Below are 19193 nucleotides of genomic sequence, written 5' to 3'. Positions count from 1 at the left end.
GGCGACACTGGTCGGCTTGAGAATGATTACGGTTCCTCAGCAGGGCGGCCGATCAGACTGCCATTGTCTATCCAATGCGCGGCCGCCGGGAGAAGAGTGGGCTGTTCAGAGGTCGGCCGACTGGGTATAGAACCGTCTGTCCCACAGTCGGCCGCCCGGCAGGTCATGGAATTTCTGACCGTCGGCCGCTGAGGCTGCAGATAGAAATCTCATCGTCGGCCGACTGGGGAGCGTCAGCAGGCAATGTAAGGAGCTAGCAATCCGTGTTGGCCGGCCGCCCCGGAGGTGCTTGTTCAGTTTCATACGTCGGCCCATCCGCACCCGCCTGGAAAGTCTGATCATCGGCCGACCCGGGTACCAACGGCGGAGTCAGAGCCTACTGAGTAAGATTTAACGTTCGGAACGTTAAAGCCGGAGTGAGATTCGCCCGTCTCGAACGTGGCGGCCGGCGCCGGCCGGAGGGGTCCGGGTCCACGTTGCAGACGTGATCGTTGCCAGTGGACCGGCCGGAGAGCATGCCGGCCGGTTCGGCCTCGTCGCCAACGTTGCGGCCGGCCCTCCCCTCCTCAAATCCCATCCTGAACGCTTCACCTGGCCTCTATTCCCCGAGCGTTCCAACGCTCCGGCCGGAGCGTGTCCCAGCCCACCCCTCACTCCTCAACGCTCCACCCGGCCCCCTTTACCGAGCGTGTCAACGCTCCGGCCGGAGCGTGTCCCAGCCCACCCCTCACTGCTCAACGCTCCACCCGGCCACCTTTACCGAGCGTGTCAACACTCCGGCCGGAGCGCGTCCCAGCCCACCCCTCACTGCTCAACGCTCCGCCTGGCGTATTTCACCGAGGGTTCCAACGCTCCGGCCGGAGCGTGTCCCAGCCCACCCCTCACTCCTCAACGCTCCACCCGGCCACCTTTACCGAGCGTGTCAACACTCCGGCCGGAGCGCGTCCCAGCCCACCCCTCACTGCTCAACGCTCCGCCTGGCGTATTTCACCGAGGGTTCCAACGCTCCGGCCGGAGCGTGTCCCAGCCCACCCCTCACTCCTCAACGCTCCACCCGGCCACCTTTACCGAGCGTGTCAACGCTCCGGCCGGAGCGTGTCCCAGCCCACCCCTCACTGCTCAACGCTCCACCCGGCGTATTTCACCGAGGGTTCCAACGCTCCGGCCGGAGCGTGTCCCAGCCCACCCCTCACTCCTCAACGCTCCACCCGGCCACCTTTACCGAGCGTGTCAACACTCCGGCCGGAGCGCGTCCCAGCCCACCCCTCACTGCTCAACGCTCCGCCTGGCGTATTTCACCGAGGGTTCCAACGCTCCGGCCGGAGCGTGTCCCAGCCCACCCCTCACTCCTCAACGCTCCACCCGGCCACCTTTACCGAGCGTGTCAACACTCCGGCCGGAGCGCGTCCCAGCCCACCCCTCACTGCTCAACGCTCCACCCGGCGTATTTCACCGAGGGTTCCAACGCTCCGGCCGGAGCATGTCCCAGCCCACCCCTCACTGCTCAACGCTCCGCCCGGCGTATTTCACCGAGGGTTCCAACGCTCCGGCCGGAGCATGTCCCAGCCCACCCCTCACTGCTCAACGCTCCGCCCGGCGTATTTCACCGAGGGTTCCAACGCTCCGGCCGGAGCATGTCCCAGCCCACCCCTCACTGCTCAACGCTCCGCCCGGCGTATTTCACCGAGGGTTCCAACGCTCCGGCCGGAGCATGTCCCAGCCCACCCCTCACTGCTCAACGCTCCACCCGGCGTATTTCACCGAGGGTTCCAACGCTCCGGCCGGAGCGTGTCCCAGCCCACCCCTCACTGCTCAACGCTCCACCCGGCCACCTTTACCGAGCGTGTCAACACTCCGGCCGGAGCGCGTCCCAGCCCACCCCTCACTGCTCAACGCTCCGCCTGGCGTATTTCACCGAGGGTTCCAACGCTCCGGCCGGAGCGTGTCCCAGCCCACCCCTCACTCCTCAACGCTCCACCCGGCCACCTTTACCGAGCGTGTCAACGCTCCGGCCGGAGCGGTCCCAGCCCACCCCTCACTGCTCAACGCTCCACCCGGCGTATTTCACCGAGGGTTCCAACGCTCCGGCCGGAGCATGTCCCAGCCCACCCCTCACTGCTCAACGCTCCACCCGGCGTATTTCACCGAGGGTTCCAACGCTCCGGCCGGAGCATGTCCCAGCCCACCCCTCACTGCTCAACGCTCCGCCCGGCGTATTTCACCGAGGGTTCCAACGCTCCGGCCGGAGCATGTCCCAGCCCACCCCTCACTGCTCAACGCTCCGCCCGGCGTATTTCACCGAGGGTTCAACGCTCCGGCCGGAGCATGTCCCAGCCCACCCCTCACTGCTCAACGCTCCACCCGGCGTATTTCACCGAGGGTTCCAACGCTCCGGCCGGAGCATGTCCCAGCCCACCCCTCACTGCTCAACGCTCCGCCGGCGTATTTCACCGAGGGTTCCAACGCTCCGGCCGGAGCATGTCCCAGCCCACCCCTCACTCCTCAACGCTCCACCCGGCCCCTTTACCGAGCGTGTCAACGCTCCGGCCGGAGCGCGTCCCAGCCCACCCCTCACTCCTCAACGCTCCACCCGGCCTTTACCGAGCGTGTCAACGCTCCGGCCGGAGCGCGTCCCAGCCCACCCCTCACTCCTCAACGCTCCACCCGGCCACCTTTACCGAGCGTGTCAACGCTCCGGCCGGAGCGCGTCCCAGCCCACCCCTCACTGCTCAACGCTCCACCCGGCGTATTTCACCGAGGGTTCCAACGCTCCGGCCGGAGCATGTCCCAGCCCACCCCTCACTCCTCAACGCTCCACCCGGCCCCTTTACCGAGCGTGTCAACGCTCCGGCCGGAGCGCGTCCCAGCCCACCCCTCACTGCTCAATGCTGCGCCCGGCCTTGCCTGTCAGCAAAACCGGCGCCCCGAGATTACATCGGCCACTCGGGTGATACATTGTCCAAGGGGCTACGCTAATTTCGGTGATGGGACATCATATTGTGATTTCACATCAATATGGATCACTATGGATCTATGCTTCGGGTGGAGGCATCGACTCGTGATCTTATCCAGGGCATGAGGTAGCCTCATGGCGAACGGAAGGTACCCACGAGGCCGGTTTGGTGCGGGGATGTCTGTCTGATATATCTCTGCGTTGCCTTGAACCCTTGCGACACTGCTCATTCCCCTGCCTCTGCCTTGTTCATACGATGATCACACCGGAGCAGGTGCGCGTCCAGTACTTGTCGTATTTGGACGCAATGTATCTTCGCTTCCTCTCGGCACCGGAATCGCGCGCCCCGCGTGCTCCACTCCCCGGACTACTCCTCGATGTGTATCTCGTCCGCCAGGCCCGGCGTGCAGCTGAGATGCTTGCAAAGGCGTTCAATAATCGACGTACGTGCCCATAAGTTGTCAGCTTCCATGGTCATTTACTCATTCATGAGCAGTTACTTTGCCGTGGGATGCAACAACTCATCCATGTGCCGTCCCGGACGACGATGAATTGGCCACGGTGCAATACGATGATTGCTCAGACCCGCTCACCATCGAAGACAGTAAGGGCCGGATGCTGTTGTGGCATCTTCCCGGCGTGATCATAGAGCCCTTTGAGGTACGCCGGAATCCAGAGGGCTTTTGCCGACTGTCTCTAAAACAATACATAAATACAAGGGTGTAATATGGGATGCGACGATGGACCTCAACCCACTCTTGGCCCGGAACCGCCCGAAGGCTAGCGCGGGCTGGAGGGAAAATATCGCGAACTTCCGGCAGCCGCAGGAGGGGGACGAGCTCGTCCCGGCATGTGTGTCGTTTTCACCGGGATGGTTCCAGCTCGGACACGACGTACGTATTCCAATACGTTTTCGACATTATTTCTCTCACAACGAGCAGGGCGCGGACGATGTGCCAAGTGTCTCTCGACTGCTCGCCGATCCGAACACTGCCGTCGCCGGCCGGGCGTGGTTGGCCGAGATGATCTATCCGCATATCATCATCTCCGGTGTGCTGCACATTATGCACCCGGATTTATATGACGCCGGTATTGCCTCGGTTGAAGCCTTGCGAAGCGATCCAGACCGGGCCAGCGTTGTGGATACGTGGCAAAACCCATTCAATGCGCTCTCGGTGGTGACAAACCGCGCAAGCCCGGTTCATCGCGACAAGATGACTCCTCTGAATGTCTATGACATTTTGATGACCATCGGGGGCGATCACGAGCAGGTCATCCGGTTCCCGACATTGCATCTCAGGCTTCCCTATCACAGTGGTACAGTGACAGCGTTTTCGGGCACTCGCCTCCCCCATGAGGTTCCGCTTTCATCTGCGGAGCGGTTGTGTGTAGCGTATTTTATGCGACGGAATGTACATCGCTGGGCAAATGTGCCTTCTGCCGGTTGGCGCAGCACTGGAGAATGAGGAGGACCGGGAGGCGGGGAGAGTGGTTAGCGAAGGGAAATGGCTATACATTTGGCACTCCGTAGCTGTACGTTTCGGGTCCATAACAATCCATGTTCTTTGTTGATCACAATATGCTCTGATGCGCATAACGCACACCGGGACATTACGTAGGTTTGACCGGGGAAACACAGGCACATCTCAGTAACATCGACATCTCATTGTGCACTACTTTGGAGTCTGATACAATACCACGGTGAACATTACTTGAATGCGGAATCAATCACCCGGAAGTACGACACTGCTGCCGGGGCCGTTGGAGTCTCCCCGCGCTGCCAGGCTTCCAGCTCGGCCGCATTGGCCCGGGCGGCAGCATGCCAAAAGTTCAGCTCTGCCTGTATGTAAATGTCCATGGTTTTCATCGCCTTCCCCAATTGCTGCAACCATTTCATCATGTTGTTTGGCATACTGGCCGGCATTTCATCCGGGCAGAGTTTCGCCGGGAGCGGAAATCTGGGCAGGTGTACGCGATTAATTTGCTCGGCGCGAACAGTGACTTTGTCCTAAGACATGCATTAGCATGACCGTTTAGCAGGGTGATAGGTCATCCGTTCGACGTACCCGCAATTTCTCCAACTCGAGATGCTGCGAGACACGCCGAAGCTGATCCTTGGATGCTTGGAGCTGGTCTTTGATGATGTCGTCCATACAAGCCTGGTTTGCTCTCAATTCCTCCAGCATTGCTTCCGGGGTAGTAATTCCAGCGGGTAGGTCGTTCACGGTTTGATTTACCGCGCCTTCCCATGCCACGGATTTAGTATCACCGGGGATGCGCGCATCGGCCCGAACATTACCTATGTGCTCTCCGCCCGAGACTGGCATTCTCGGGAGATATTCCGGCGTTGAATTTTGACCATCGCCAACCATTGTGGTTCCCTTGATTACATTCGTAACAATGTCCACCTCTTCGGCACCCGGGGGGCCACAATCTCACAGTAGGCGGACATGGCGTCGGTGAGACCGTAGGCTTCGGCGACGTCGGCCTTCAGGAGCTCCTGAAGGCCAATCATGAGGGCAGAAACCGACTAAGTTGTTCGTTTGCTGTGAGTCTACGTAAGCAGTACCTGGCACACTCACCAGGCCGACAACGAAGTTGTCAAGTGCCCCGGGCGCGGCGGGATTCCCTTTCGCTTCGGCAAGTGTTTGGAGAGTCTTGGGAATCATGAGATTGGTTTTGATGTCTTCCAACACTTTGGTGAGGATTGCATTCATGTTGACTATGAGGTTCTCGGTGAAGAGTGCGGGGGCTGTGTAATCGCAATGGTAGTTGATGTGGACACAGTGCGATGGAGGTCTTATCGGTAACTGATCTCCAATCTAGAGCACGTGATTCGACTCTGGGAGGGTTGCCTTCTTTGGTATGGGATGCTCGGCACGTGTGTCACATTGCCGAGACATGACTTCTCGCAATTCAGGTGGTGTGACAGTATTTGTGCTTAATCACCCCCATCACACCGTCCTTCTACATTCAGCTCACACTTGTTTTCTCTTCCAATATGGATATGGTGTGTTCCCGTCGCTCCCACCAATCCCATCTCGTGCATTAACCGAGATGGGCAGTCATACATTCCGGAAACATTTCCGTTTTTCAGATGGGAGCTCCTTGCATTTGCATTGTCCACCCCGTGAGTGCTTCCCACGGTTCATTGGAGAGCGCCCTGGTAACATTATTACTTAGGCATGCCGAGATTGTCGCCGGGCGGCCGAATACATATTCAATCACCCGATATCTGTTCGGGCAGGTTATTTTGTCGGTCACATACGAAAGAAGCCAAGTATCCATGCGTGTGCCCGACACCGATGATCGCCTGGAAAGAATCATGTTGCTTTTTGATGTTGTTGAGGCACGGGATGGAATGTTAGAGGGTTGACCACCTCGTCATAACTGTAGTGGCGCTTTTCTCCTGCTATCGTGCTTTGCATTAGAGTTTTGAATGCCAAAGGCCCTTCACTAATTACCCGAGACCTGGCATGGAATATAACAATCCTTGCCCGGTCACATTTATCACGCATTCGGTGTGTCCCTCTAAACGCACTGCCAGTCCCTCTAAGATCCAACGACCGACAGGTTATTGGGATGCCAATGTTATGTATAGAGGTGTGCTGCATTCTCACGGACACTCCCTGCACCGAGGCCGGGCCAAGAGGTTCAGAAAGTGCACGGGCCGAGGTTTTCCAAAGTGCTCGGGCCGAGAGTTGGGACAGTGCTCGGGCCGAGGTTGGGACAGTGCTCGGGCCGAGAGTTCGGGACAGTGCTCGGGCCGAGAGTTCGGGACAGTGCTCGGGCCGAGAGTTCGGGACAGTGCTCGGGCCGAGAGTTCGGGACAGTGCTCGGGCCGAGAGTTCGGGGATGCACTCGGGCTCGGAGTTGGGTTCACGGAGGAGCTGTGCGCGATGTATGGCTTGGGCCTATTGCTCGGACCCTGGGAGCTATGACGTCGGAATGATGGTATTCTCCCGGAGAGACATTTTCTGTATCAATGGACAGTCGGTACAGCTATGTCATAACATTCGGTTCAATGTACAAATCCCGCCATGCCACCATCGCATCTTGATGCAGCCGATCAAACAGTGCAGCCTGTGCCCGGCAGTGTTGTGAGAACCCGGGGTACTCGGCCTGCGTGTTTCTCGTTGCCAGCTGCCGCCACCGGGATGCTTCGTTGGCAAAGTATCGACACACGGAGTCAAGCTCCCGGCGCAAGATCGCAGCTTCCTCCTCCAATCTGTCAACCTTTGACCGGGCGTGGAACCACTGTACCCGGTGAACTGTACTCAATGTCAGCAAAGACTCCAATGTTGTACGCGCATGTTTCCTACTGATTCCCAGTTCGTCATCGCTCCGCATGTCGCCACCGACGTCGACATTCCATATCCACGAGGACGATTTATGCCTTTGTCCCGGCTTATTAGGCTCGGCGATTGCAGTCACTGTGTTGAGATCATCCGTTGTAAGTGGCTTGTACTTTGCCTGCTCTTCTCCCGAGACGCCAAGTACTTGCATGGCGGCTCGGGCCCGGCGATAAATGGCAGCTTGAAGCTGCACAGCTCGGTCGAGTTTCCCCAACTTCGTGAAGGATCGGGTGCGCTTTGTGTGGCCTTCCCTCCTCCCGTGCCGAATGGTGGTCTGGAACTCGAATGATTTCTTGCCAATGAGAATCCTCAGCTGCTGCAACGCATCATTTGCCTGTCCACGGCGCAGGGTCAGCTCATGTGCCGCCAATCGTTGCAACCCATTTGCAGCAAGTGCATTCCGGGATAAATTGGACGGTAGGCCGAGTTTGGTATGCTCGGACGCCTTTGACGGGTACGGAGCTGGTGGTAGACTTGAAAAGAGGCGCCATGGGCTGTCGTCGTTGCGGTCCTCCTCCCATTCATCCCCCGAATCGTCTTCCACTGCATCCTGCTCTGCGATGCCCCAGTTATGCCTTCGGTGAATGGCAGCCGCTCGCCTGTGGAAACGCCGGATTTGGATCTCAAGAGTCTTCCTCCGTTTCGCCAGTTTCAGCTCCTGCGGCCGAGTAACGATGGCCCCCATTTTCTTCACGTCCTTCTGGATTCCGAGTCTGGACTTACGTCAGAAACACACCGGACAATGGGTGTGGAACACTTACTGTTGCTCCTCAAGCTTGAGGCCATCTGCGATCCAGTCCGCTGTCCCGACGCGATCCTCGCCCTCTCCCTCCTCTTCCGCCAGCTTTATTTGAAGCTCGAGCCGGGATGGCACTGTGATCATATCAGAACCTAAATCAGCCTGGGTGGCCAGTGGACCCACTGATTTGTTTCTTGGCTTGGTATCTATCCATTACCTTGACATCCCGAAGCCTTTTCCGTTGTACTATCCTCAGTTCCCTCCTCCACGCTCCCAGAACTTCGGCATCGACACTGGCCTCCTTCGCGGTCAGGTCGGCCTTCATCTCCGCCAGCAGTGGGCGGTTCGCTTTGATTTTCCTTCTCAGCGATGCCACTATCAATTGTCAGCCCGGTGTTCTCTCCGAAGATCAGTGAGAGGCCTACCCATAGTGATCATTTTCTTCCAATTCCAGTTGTTCATGTGCCGGTCGAGTGTTTCTTGCCGATGGGATGTTGACATTGTGCGTGTACTACCCGACACGGGATTGATCCCCGACCATTGGGTTTCGATGATCTCGCCGTCAGCTTGCCCGGCCCCTCGGTGAATGTGAGAGAGTGCCGGAGTTCGCATTCGGCCTTATGACCATGAATGTGAAAGAGCCCGATGCACTTGTATAACACAAGGCCACCGGGCATCTCCAGGTGGGGATTCTGGTCAAACCGGTCGTCGAGATGGACATGGTACTGGCACATTATGTCGTACGAGAGGTAAACGTGCCCAATCCCCCTTGACCGATAGCCCAGGGCGTTGGAAAGGGAGTAGTCCATGTTCATCTGACGTTCACCCTTCTGATAGTTCACTACCGAGTGCGGAAGGAAGCACCCGTGCCTCAAACAAGATGTTGCGCCGATCCCGGTGACAGCCAGCTTATGCCGGTCGGCGTTGGCCTGGGAGACCGCCTTGTGGTCGTTGCAGCTTGAGTGCTGTGGGCGTGTTAGCCAGACGTTCTCATGGCCGATGTAACCACCCTCACCATCTTCACGTCCTTCGCTACTTTCAGGTGCTCCTCGTATGGGCCGGGATGAACCATGAACATTTTCCCCGGCATCAACGGTACGTCGTTCTCGGGCTTGCGCATTTTCATTTGCTCGGCGTGGAAGTTCCCATCCATGACATATCCTCGGGCATATAGGTACCTCCAAAACAGTTCAGCTGGCGTATACCGGTGAACAGGGTAACTACTTACTTCCTATCATCCACCTCCCAGTCCGCGGGTATGTTCACTCCGGGCTGCGGACACGCCGGGCAAAAGTGAGCGAGGTCACCGTTTCCCGGAGCCCCCCGCCACTGTGGCCCGTACCCGAACTGTTTCTTCGCCTGCAGCAACGCCCATTCCCGGCTTACCCGGAGCAACTCGAGATATCGATCCTGTGCAATGGTGATCATCTGGGCAAGCAGGCGTTCCGGCAACTGACTCACGGGTACCTCATGAGGAAAAGCCGGGTTTGTCGCCCGGCGTATCCGCTGGTAGAAGTTCATAGCCGTAGTCTTGCACTCCAAATTGTCCAGAAGAAACGCGTCTAAGACCGCAAAGGTGAAGCACGTGCGAGCCTTCCGCTGACTCGCCGGATACAGCCCGGCATCAAGCAACTGCGACGTGTGGTCACCGGCCCAGGGACATCCGCACGGCGTCACCGGGAGGAAGTGCACCCCGGACGTGTCAACAATAGTCATCATGGCTGGTGGAGGCCGTGGTGGCGAGTCGGCGTGATGCAGAGGGTCTGCAGGTATCTCGGCTTCGTCGTCGCCGGCAGCATTGGCCGGCCTATTGGCTTCTCCGTCCTCGTCATCGTCCAAGACAGCCGCCGGCTGGGAGCACTCCCCTCCTCGGTGCCCGAGGTTGATTGATACTCCAACCTGACGGAGCCATGCAGGTTCCCAGTATCCCCCAACATTCCACTGCTCAACCCGGTGGAATGGTGTTCGCCGGTGCTCGGCGAGACAGCACGTCGGGCAGAAGATCGGATATCCGATGCAGGACATGCACTTCCACACACCGCCACCATTGTTGCACCCGGCGCACATGTAGCTGCCCTCCGCGTTGAGCGGCGGGGGTGTGTAGTGGGCGTACAGGGATCGGAGGTAGTTGTGCTGGAGGGGGATCCATTCTCTCAGCATCGCAGGTTGGGTCTGATGGTGTGGGTAAGGCTCGGTCCACAACAACACTTGGGAATTCTGTGCACCTGTGGGGCAGTCTGACGAACTGAACTGAAATCACAGAATGTTGTGTTGGCAACATCATCGGTTGGTGGTGTCCAGCTTAACTGTCTCGTCGCTGACCGAGCTGTTCGACGGGGTGTAGCCGGTGGAGTCTGTAACCCGCTGTTCTGTATCTCGACAAGTCGTGACCGCACACCCCTTGCTGTAGTTCGTTTCTTGAGTGTGAGCTCAACCACTCCGGGCGAGGTTGCTATTGGCCGCAGTCGACCCATCGTTTGAGGGGCGCAATCACCCCACCGCCAGTTGAACAAGGAATACGTGCAGCGTGGTCTCGCCGTCGGTCAACACACAGTTTGCGTCTTCCCTGCCATAGTCACCTACCCCCACTTTGGAGCGGGCCGGCCGCACGTGCACCGAAGACAGTGGGGCCGGGCCCAGAGAAACCGATCTGAGTCGCAAACCGATCGTTGCCGCCCAAATCAGACAGCTATTTCCGATGAAATTCATGGTTCTCATGAGAAGCGGCCGCGTAATGGGCCCGGCGGTTGCTCCCCATTTGCATATACAATGATGCGGCCGGCAAGGTATCGATCACACCGGTCCGGCCGGCCTGCCGGGTCACGTGTCGGGTGCAATGGGTTTCATCCGGGCAGACGAGGTGCTAGAAGAAAATTATGGGTTGCATTTGGGCCGAAACATCAGATTGACCCCTGAGATTGAGATTCAGCGATCGCCTAGTCGGTGCGGCCGGTGATGGACCTCGTTGAAACGGGGTAACCGGAGTCCTCGACCTGTGCCCGAGTGATGTAGAATCTGGATTGCACGGGATCCTCGAGAGCGAGGGCAACGGAGTCACACTTTTTTGACAAAACCAATTGTCTTTCCGTCCTTTTGTGACGAGCCGGCCGGAATTCTTCCCATCAGGGCGGCCGGATGCGGCTAAAGGGTGAAATGTACAGAACAAATTGTGCATCATGTAATGCTTAGCCCAACACAGTTGTTGCGGTCGGGTACATCCGTGCAAGGTCACAGTCGACTGATTGTCACGAACAGGCCTTCGGGATCACTGTCTCCGTAGCGCCGAATATACCCACCCCTTGTTACGACTACATTCGTCGACACATTACAGCCTGCTCACCCTGCATCCTCACTCCGTCAGCCACGCTCGCCATGGGAAAGGTTCCCTGGGAGGCACCAGACCTCGTCATTCTCGAAAGCAATCTGAAGGCCTGGCAGGAGGCTTCCGATGATCCCGAGGGCCGCCAAGAGCTTGTTGACAACAGCATTCAACGGCTCGAGGCCCGGAAGCAATACAAGTTCGATGCCGTGTTACGAAAGGTACGTAGTCCAACAGTTTGATGGGTCAGTGAGGAATGATGTCCGGTAGCGTGTCGGCAAATGGTACTCGAACCGCCGAGGGTCGAAGGAACAGGTCAAGAAGGAGATGTTCAAGCTCGGCAGGGATATAACGTGGAGGACGGTGGCCGCCCGGGACCGGGAGGATGAGCTCGGGGAGATCATGACAAGAATTGGTCGGGAGAGGGGCAAGGACGGGTCGGATGAGGAGGAAGACGATGAGGAGGGGGAGGGGAGGAGAAGGAGGAGAAGGAAGGGAAGCCAGTGACCCGGCACGACATTCCGGGCATCTACCAAACCGCCCTGAAGGAACTCTGCGACAATCTGTCGCCGGAGGACCAGGCCGACTACATGCAGGTCGCAAAGGATTGGAATACCCAGGTGTGGCCAGCCGACCTTCAACGCAAGCAGCTGGAAAAACACGGCGCCAACATGATCCGCGATTTCATGAAGATCATGTGGAGGAAATGCGGGATGAGGGTGTTTTTGCTCGGCGGGGTACCGATGGCTGACGGGAAGACCGGTGTGTTGGAGTATGTGCATTACTGGTAATACATTGCTTCGGTGTCCTGAACGCATTGGCAGGTTCGACTTTAACGACGAGATGTTTCTGGAGGAAGGCGCCCCGAGGGTTCCGAAGTTCACCGGGAGTCAGCCCGAGTGGAAAACGGGAATCATGTATGATCTGTGGAAGACATACGTCGAGGAAGCCTTTGGTATGTGGGAAGATTCCGCAGTGTGTCCGACAGCTGAATGAAGCGTCACCAGATGCGAATGGATTCGGGGTCGAAGAAGCCCGGGGCCCGGCAGCACTGATTGAAGACATGGACTGGGACGAGGACGAAGACGGGTACCCGTTGTTGCCTCCAGCGGATCACGATTGCTTCAAGAAGACGAAGTTCAAGCGCGTATTGTTGGGGACGTTCGTCCGCAAGACGTATGGTGCGTCACACCGACTTTGCGACAATCAGCGTGCCTGACACTTCACCCACAGTTCAATTCACCGAACGTTTACCGGCTAAGGTGCCCTGGCAATCACTCTCCGAGTCATCGGACTCCTTCATTGATCCGGAATACCTCCCCGCCGGCAGCGTTCTAAGTGACCCGAGCAAGATGCGCACCGGGGACCTGGACGCGATCTTGAGGCATTGGCGGGAGAGGCAGGACGAACACCCGCAGGGCCCAGTGTTTCGGTTCAAGGCCTGGAAGAACTCCAAGATGGAGATCGTAGTGCCGGATGTTCAGAAGCGTAGACCTCCCGTGAAGCGACCGAGGCAACAGGCCCGGCAGGCCACGCCCGGACCGTCCCGCCCACGTCGCCGCAAATCGAAGGCCGACGTCACCTCCGATGAGGAGTCCGCGGTCGAGAGTGATGAGCAGGAGAGCTACAGCTATCTGTTTAAGGGCGACGATAGCACCGACGAGGACGAGGCGCCGCCGGCCCCGTCCCCTACACCCAGAGTGAAGGGGAAGAAGAAGGAAGTGGTCCCCGACTCAACGGATGGCGATGAGGCACCGCCGCCCCGGAAGGACAAAGGGAAGGGTATCGCACCACGTACTGCGCCTTCGAAGCCCGAGCCCACTCGGCGGGCATCCGGAAATGACAGCTCGGGCGCAGCAGGTAAATCTGGCAAGCTGAAGGGGCCTGCCGCAGTTACAGCGGGCAGCGAAGTTGTTGACGAAGCGGGCAACACACCTCAAAGCCGGCGCCGAGCAAGGCCCGGCCGGCAAAGCCTGGTGTCAAGCCCACCAGCGACCGGCCGGAGCCTGCCCCCGAGCCCTCTGTCAGCCGGAAGCCCGTCAAGCCCAAACCAAGGTATCGTACCACCACTGATCCAGCAACCGACAAGGGCGCCACGCAGCCTGACGCAAAACCGGAAGCTGGGCCCAGTAGGAAGAGGAAGGCTCCAGCCGAATCCGATGCCGACGACGACAACGAAGTGGTCATTCTGCCGACGCCGGGTAAATAACGGTCAGTCTCGCATGTGCCACATCTAACATACTTTCATTTTTCAGTCAAGCCGAAGAAGACAAACGACGTGCCGGCAGTACGCACCGGTCGTCCTGGACCACAGCCACACGAAGATAGCCCGGCCGTCGCCGGCAAGACTTGGGACGAAAGGCGGCAGTGGATCAGGCAGCTAACTGTGGACGACGGCGTTACGAAGCTCGTAGACAATCTACACCACCTGGTGGGTGCATCCTTTGAGGCCTGGGCTACGTGGTGTTGACGAGCAGCGACCAGCCGGAGACCGGAGCATGGCAATCCAAGACGAAGTGGGATTGGGCGAGTTGGAAGTACCGCCGCGCAAGGTGCACTCCGGATATCCATACGGACAAGGCTGTCCTCACGCAGTTCCGCTCCTGGCTCACCAGAATCCGCACAAGCCTCACCGACACTCAGATGGGCCGGGAAGACGGCCTCATGGTCACGTTGGCCATTGCAATGGTTGTGAAGGACGTCGAGAAGAAAACCGAGCACCGGAGTGACGAGGAGGCGGAAATCCCGCAGTACGTGCACAAATCCCAACTGACATACCGCTTTGTCGAGGAATTGGGGGAACATTGCACCGAGATCGCGGACCTGTGGTCGGACATGGCATACCGCATGCAGAAAAAGCGGAAGGCGGATGGAGAGCCCCAGAAATCATCCGCCATCGGTGCCCGGGCAAAACGGGTCAAGCCGAACGTGTCTGCATCGCCGGCGCCGGGAAAGCGGTCGGCAAGGAGCACGAAGGCGACCAGATCGTCCACTCGCCGGCGTTAGATATGCATAGATATCGTGCTACTGTATACGTTCAATTTCAACAAAGTGCCTACCACCTTATCATTCCCACCTCCCATAATGCATCACCGGTGTCTTGACCTGCTAGCCCTGTGTGAGTGCGCTCCCCGAGATTCTCACCGAAGTCTCGGGCCGAGAGGTATGTGAAGCCCTCGGGCCGAGAGTTCGGTGAAGCCCTCGGGCCGAGAGTTCAGTGAGATTCTCGGGCCGAGAGCTCGGTGAGATTCTCGGGCCGAGACTTTGGTGAAACACTCGGGCAGAGAGTTCGGTGAGATCTCGGCGAGAGTTCAGTGAGTCTCGGCCGAGAGTTCGGAGACTTTGGTGAAACACTCGGGCCGAGAGTTCGGTGACTTGCTCGGGCCGAGAGTTCGTGAGTTGCTCGGGCCGAGAGTCTGCTACTGTTCCTGGGCCGTGGCTTCGGCGAAGCTGTGGGGCGAAGTGTTTTGTGAAGCATTCTGTCCGAGGATTGGGACATTCCGGCACCCCCAAACTGTCAACGAATTGTGCGGCAACGAGATACATTGTACAAGCACTGGGATCTATGTTACAAATACAACGAGGAGGGCTATACGACGTCACACCCGAGGCATGCCTCATTCCACGACATTCCCTCCACCGATCGTCTTCGGCACATCCAACACCGGCGGTTCTGCATCTCCGGAACGCGGGGAGTCGTGCGGTGAGCCGGTACCCGACCTCTCCGGGGAGTGAGGGGCAGCGGTGGGGGTGTTTCAGCCGGTGGGCACGGCGCACTCGTGATGTCGCTGGATCCCGGTGGGACGGCGGAGGCCACACTCGCCGTTGGTGATTGCACGGCCGCGACTGTCTGCTGTACCGGGCCGGCTGCGTCGGGCTTGGATACCGATGGAATGTCGGTGTTGGGCATCGCCGGGGTGGGCAGCTGGGGATGCGACACCACAGTCTGAGAGTGCGTTGCACCCGACATGTTTTCCAACGGTGGGATGGTCGAGGCCGCGGATGGGGCCGGCGGGACTCGCGGTGGGCTGGCGGCGGCGGCCAGCAGCTGAGGCACCTGGCTGAACATGGGCCTCGGGATGAAGGCACCCATGCCGCCTGCGCCGGTCCCGAACTCACGACTGTCCCAGGCAAGGCGAGGGGGAAGTGGTGGTGGGTCCGGGGCTGCCTGTCCCTTCGGACCAGGGACGGGAGGCGCAGAAGTATCTCCCGCCGGGGACTGTTACACAGGAATGTTAGTCTGCCGACCAACAATCGGGAAACCGGTGAACACGCTCACCGTTGAGGGCGTGGCCGGGGTCAACGCCTGTTGCAAGCCAGGAGCGGGGCCGCGAGGAGCGCTTGACGTGCCACCCGCCGGCCGGTCATGCATGCCCTCGTCCACAACCATGTCGATTTGCGGCGCCGGCTGCACGGTCTCGGGGAACGGTAGGGGTGATCCTGACGCGGATGCCCTTTCCTGATCGTTCATCAGCCCCTGCGGCTCATTACCCGCGGCCTGTATCATATCTCGAAGGGCCTCGATGTAGGCGTCCTGGTCACCCTCACCCACAAATGCCAGACCTGAGTCAAATGTCAGCTCGAGAAGCCAGAATGCGCCGAGCGACTCACCGAGCAATCGTTGATGCTCCAGGAGGGAGGTGTTCATGGCCTCCAACGCAGCCACCCGTTCATTGAGTTGTCGGACGTCACCCTCGAGCTCGCGGACACGCAGCTCCGCGTTCTCGGCGAGCTCCGCCGGGCGTTGCATGACCACCACAGGCGGGCCGAGTGAACCACGAACTCCACCCGGGCCAACTGGATACATACGCCCTACAACTTAGTGGTGCGTATGGTCAACGGAGGGAAAGCCGACGTACTGATGTCACTGGGATCGGGCGGCGGGTCCGTTGCAGTCTTCGCCCGCTTGCGTGGGGGCTCAGGGCCGGTCTCCGCCTTTGACGATCCCTCGCCACGGTCTTTCTTACCCTTTCCTTTCGACGGAGGCGCTCTCCCCTTCCGTTTGGGAGGCTGCTTGGTGACCGGGGTCGGGCGGCGCGACGGGTGTTGCTGCGTCTGGTGCTCCGCCGGGACCCAGTTGTCGCGACCGAGCCGTTCTCGCTTTCGGTGTCCGAATCGCCGTTGGTGGTTGGGGCCCGTCGGCAACACTCTCGGAGCGCTCGGAGGCAACGCTGCTTGCGCGGGAACTTCCCGCCGACGACCTCCCCCGGCCAGCCTTCTGTGGCTTGAACGTGCCTTCGGTATCGATGCCTTCGCACTTGGTCTTCTTCACATGACAGAAGTCGCACGCGGCGACCTTTCTCTTCTTCGGCTTGCCGTCCTTCCGGAATGCTGACACCTTCTGACCGAGATGTAGCAGGGGAATCCCTTGCACGCAGTGCAAGGTGGGTCCTGGCAACGAGGTGAGTGGTCAGAACACACGAAGTTATGATCAGTGCGACTCACCCGCAGTTCCCTGTCCCCCCTCTTCCGGGTCTCACCCTCGGCATTGTAGTCCATCACGAATGTCGCCCGGTCCTTCTTGATGGCCTTGGCCTTCTTCGCGTCCACTGTAGCGTCCGGCGTGTCCAAACTTCAGGATGCCTTTGCGTCCCGCTTGCCTGATACCGGTGTGTCAGCCACGTCATGCAGAACAATGGCAGGGGCACTCACGCTCCCTTTGCCTTCGCCGAGACTTGTTCCTCCTCCTCCTCCTCCTCCTCCTCCTCCTCCTCCTCCTCCTGGTCCCGATCGAGCTCCTCCTCGTCCGGACTGGTCCCGACTTCGCTTTTCGCGCCGTTCATCGCTGCAGCCCGACAGCTTCGGCCGCGAGACAGCTGCCGCTCAGGCGGTCGCGCAGGCGTCGGGATGAGCTCATCCAGAAGAAACGGAGGTGCGCGAGCGGCGTCGGCCGGCGAACCTCTGGCGACGCCTTGCGCAGCCGCGATCTCCTCACGTTGCTCATCAAGGCCAACAGAGACGGACGTCCCGGAGGATCGCGATCTCTGACGATGACGTGCTGGCGCGTGAGTACATCGCCCTTATGGTTGACCTGTCCGCTGACGATACGCGCAAGGTACCAACGTAGGTGAAAGCAGAGAAAACAGGATACGGACTCCTGTCCGCCTGCCAGATTCATCGCTGGCATGAGACCACGAGCTTTGGTACTGCATGGTGCTTGTGGCGCTCGCTCGGGCGCAAGATGTCAACAGAGCTCCGCGACGAACCCTTGACGTGAAACCGACAGGCCTACCATGACGAACTTAACACTCTCCATACCTCGAGGCGGTCGTGCGCGAGACCCCGTGTGCATGCGCCCGTCGTGCTACCGGAAGAACGGCTACGAAGGACGAATACTGCCCTCAGGAACCTGTCGACCAGAATGGACGGGTCCACGAATATATAGAGTACAGTCGATTCTGCCGCTCAAGAGCTCGAGACACTGCTGACAGCTCACTGCGATACAGGATCGGAAGGTACGGATACACGATCTCCATACTGGGCATCAACTGTCCAGCTTTGGGGCGATGACGCGCCGATTAAGTGAGCTCCCAACTCCACTTCCCTGCCAGTCGTGATGAGCCTAGCACTCGACCAGGCCCGAGATGGGAAAGCCACCGGAAGCAATCCAAGTATCCCGGCGTCTGGGGAATATGTTGACGTTCTTTGGCGTCCACATGCATGCATGGATATCGTTTCGCGCTCGCAGAGTGAGTTCGTGCGCTGATCTACTGAATGCCGGCGTCTGAACTTAATCAACCGTCCAGGATGAAAGCCTACTCTTCGTCCTCGTGCGCGCGTTCGTCTTCGAGCTGGCTCTTCCGGTGAGGATCATCAAGAAGAACGCCATCGTGCAGCCCGTACGTACGGGACAGGTTGACCAGGGTAGCCAACTCCCTTTAGTTGTTAAGCCATACTATCGCGTATGTAGCTGTTGCCTGTTGATCCATTACCTGGTTGCTGGATGTTCTCCAGCGCTGGTCGTCGTGCGACTCTGCGACTCTGAACAGGACGTCATGTGCATTGACCCGCTGAGAGCCCTTCCGAGATTTTGTTCAGGTCCCTGACGTCATGCGCGGAATTGGAGGTATATTCCGAAAGAGTGCGCATCACTGTACCACCGTCACTGCAACCCATCCAGGCCGTGCAAATTTCTGTTCATTTAGGGTATAGCCAAATCCACTGCGGCGCCCCGGCATAACATCACTTCTACTGCCCATGAATACATGGAACTCAAGATCTCAAGATCTCAAGACAGCTCGGATGCATGACGACGATACTCCGGCCGGCCTCGAATTATGGAGCGCACGGCTCTCACTCAATACTCAACCAGCGACGGTAAAGTCTGCCCGTTTGATGATCGTGAAATGTTCACCTCCGGAAACAACGTTTCTGCCGCTTTCGTTCGCAGTTGCCATAAATGACTGCGGCGGGGGGGGGATGCGCCCGGGCCGCTTCCCCGTGCAAGCCGATTGGCTGGAGGCGCTCCGAGCCCCTGTTGGGCTAACGTCGGCGTGGCTCTAGCCCTTGGGCCGAAGAATAGGTATGAACATACAACGCCCTTGACGGGTGAGTCTAGAGCGTCCGTGGCTGCGAGGTCATTTCGAGGGGTCGCCCTCAGACTTGAGGCGCACTCGGTCGGGTACCCTCGTTTGTCTCGGTATAAAACCTCATGCAACGATCTTGTGTCCTAACGAGTTCACTCGCACCGTTCCATCGACCTCGAAGCTGAACCTGCCGGTCCCTTCGCATCCTCGGACGTCATTCCTTCGATCCATCGTCTTTCTGACATTCTGCACAATAATGTCTCGCTTCGCTACCATCGTTCTTGCGCTCTGCGCGCTCTTC

The 19193-nt window shown here is 58.9% G+C and overlaps 3 protein-coding genes across 3 annotated transcripts; 2 read left to right on the top strand and 1 right to left on the bottom strand.

Annotated features, from left to right (window-relative positions):
• Positions 1-595: 595 nt before the first annotated feature.
• Positions 596-2951, top strand: B0H18DRAFT_893063 (uncharacterized protein; the record flags this gene model as incomplete). Its single annotated transcript, XM_048041363.1, has 2 exons — positions 596-690; positions 2402-2951. Coding segments are annotated over 2 exons (645 nt in total), but the record flags the coding sequence as incomplete, so codon positions are not given.
• A 1710-nt stretch (positions 2952-4661) lies between these two features.
• Positions 4662-10207, bottom strand: B0H18DRAFT_1128833 (uncharacterized protein; the record flags this gene model as incomplete). The annotated part of the gene is made up of 12 exons (XM_048035365.1): positions 4662-4961; positions 5020-5195; positions 5393-5483; positions 5536-5775; positions 7139-7224; positions 7276-8021; positions 8070-8181; positions 8231-8422; positions 8473-8625; positions 8673-9012; positions 9063-9225; positions 9276-10207. The coding sequence occupies 12 exons, from the start codon at positions 10205-10207 to the stop codon at positions 4662-4664; spliced, it is 3531 nt and encodes a 1176-aa protein (XP_047884906.1).
• A 7743-nt stretch (positions 10208-17950) lies between these two features.
• B0H18DRAFT_1128830 (uncharacterized protein) lies at positions 17951-18351 on the top strand (the record flags this gene model as incomplete). Its single annotated transcript, XM_048035364.1, has 3 exons — positions 17951-18055; positions 18113-18205; positions 18277-18351. 3 exons carry the CDS (start codon positions 17951-17953, stop codon positions 18349-18351), a joined length of 273 nt encoding a protein of 90 aa, XP_047884905.1.
• Positions 18352-19193: the final 842 nt, after the last annotated feature.

The sequence above is a fragment of the Fomitopsis serialis genome (genome assembly GCF_022376445.1).
Source record: "Fomitopsis serialis strain Sig1Antser10 chromosome Unknown B0H18scaffold_344, whole genome shotgun sequence".
Lineage (NCBI taxonomy): Eukaryota > Fungi > Basidiomycota > Agaricomycetes > Polyporales > Fomitopsidaceae > Fomitopsis > Fomitopsis serialis.
Note: the sequence above shows the minus strand (reverse complement) of the source record. Positions and strands in the feature narration are given on the sequence as shown.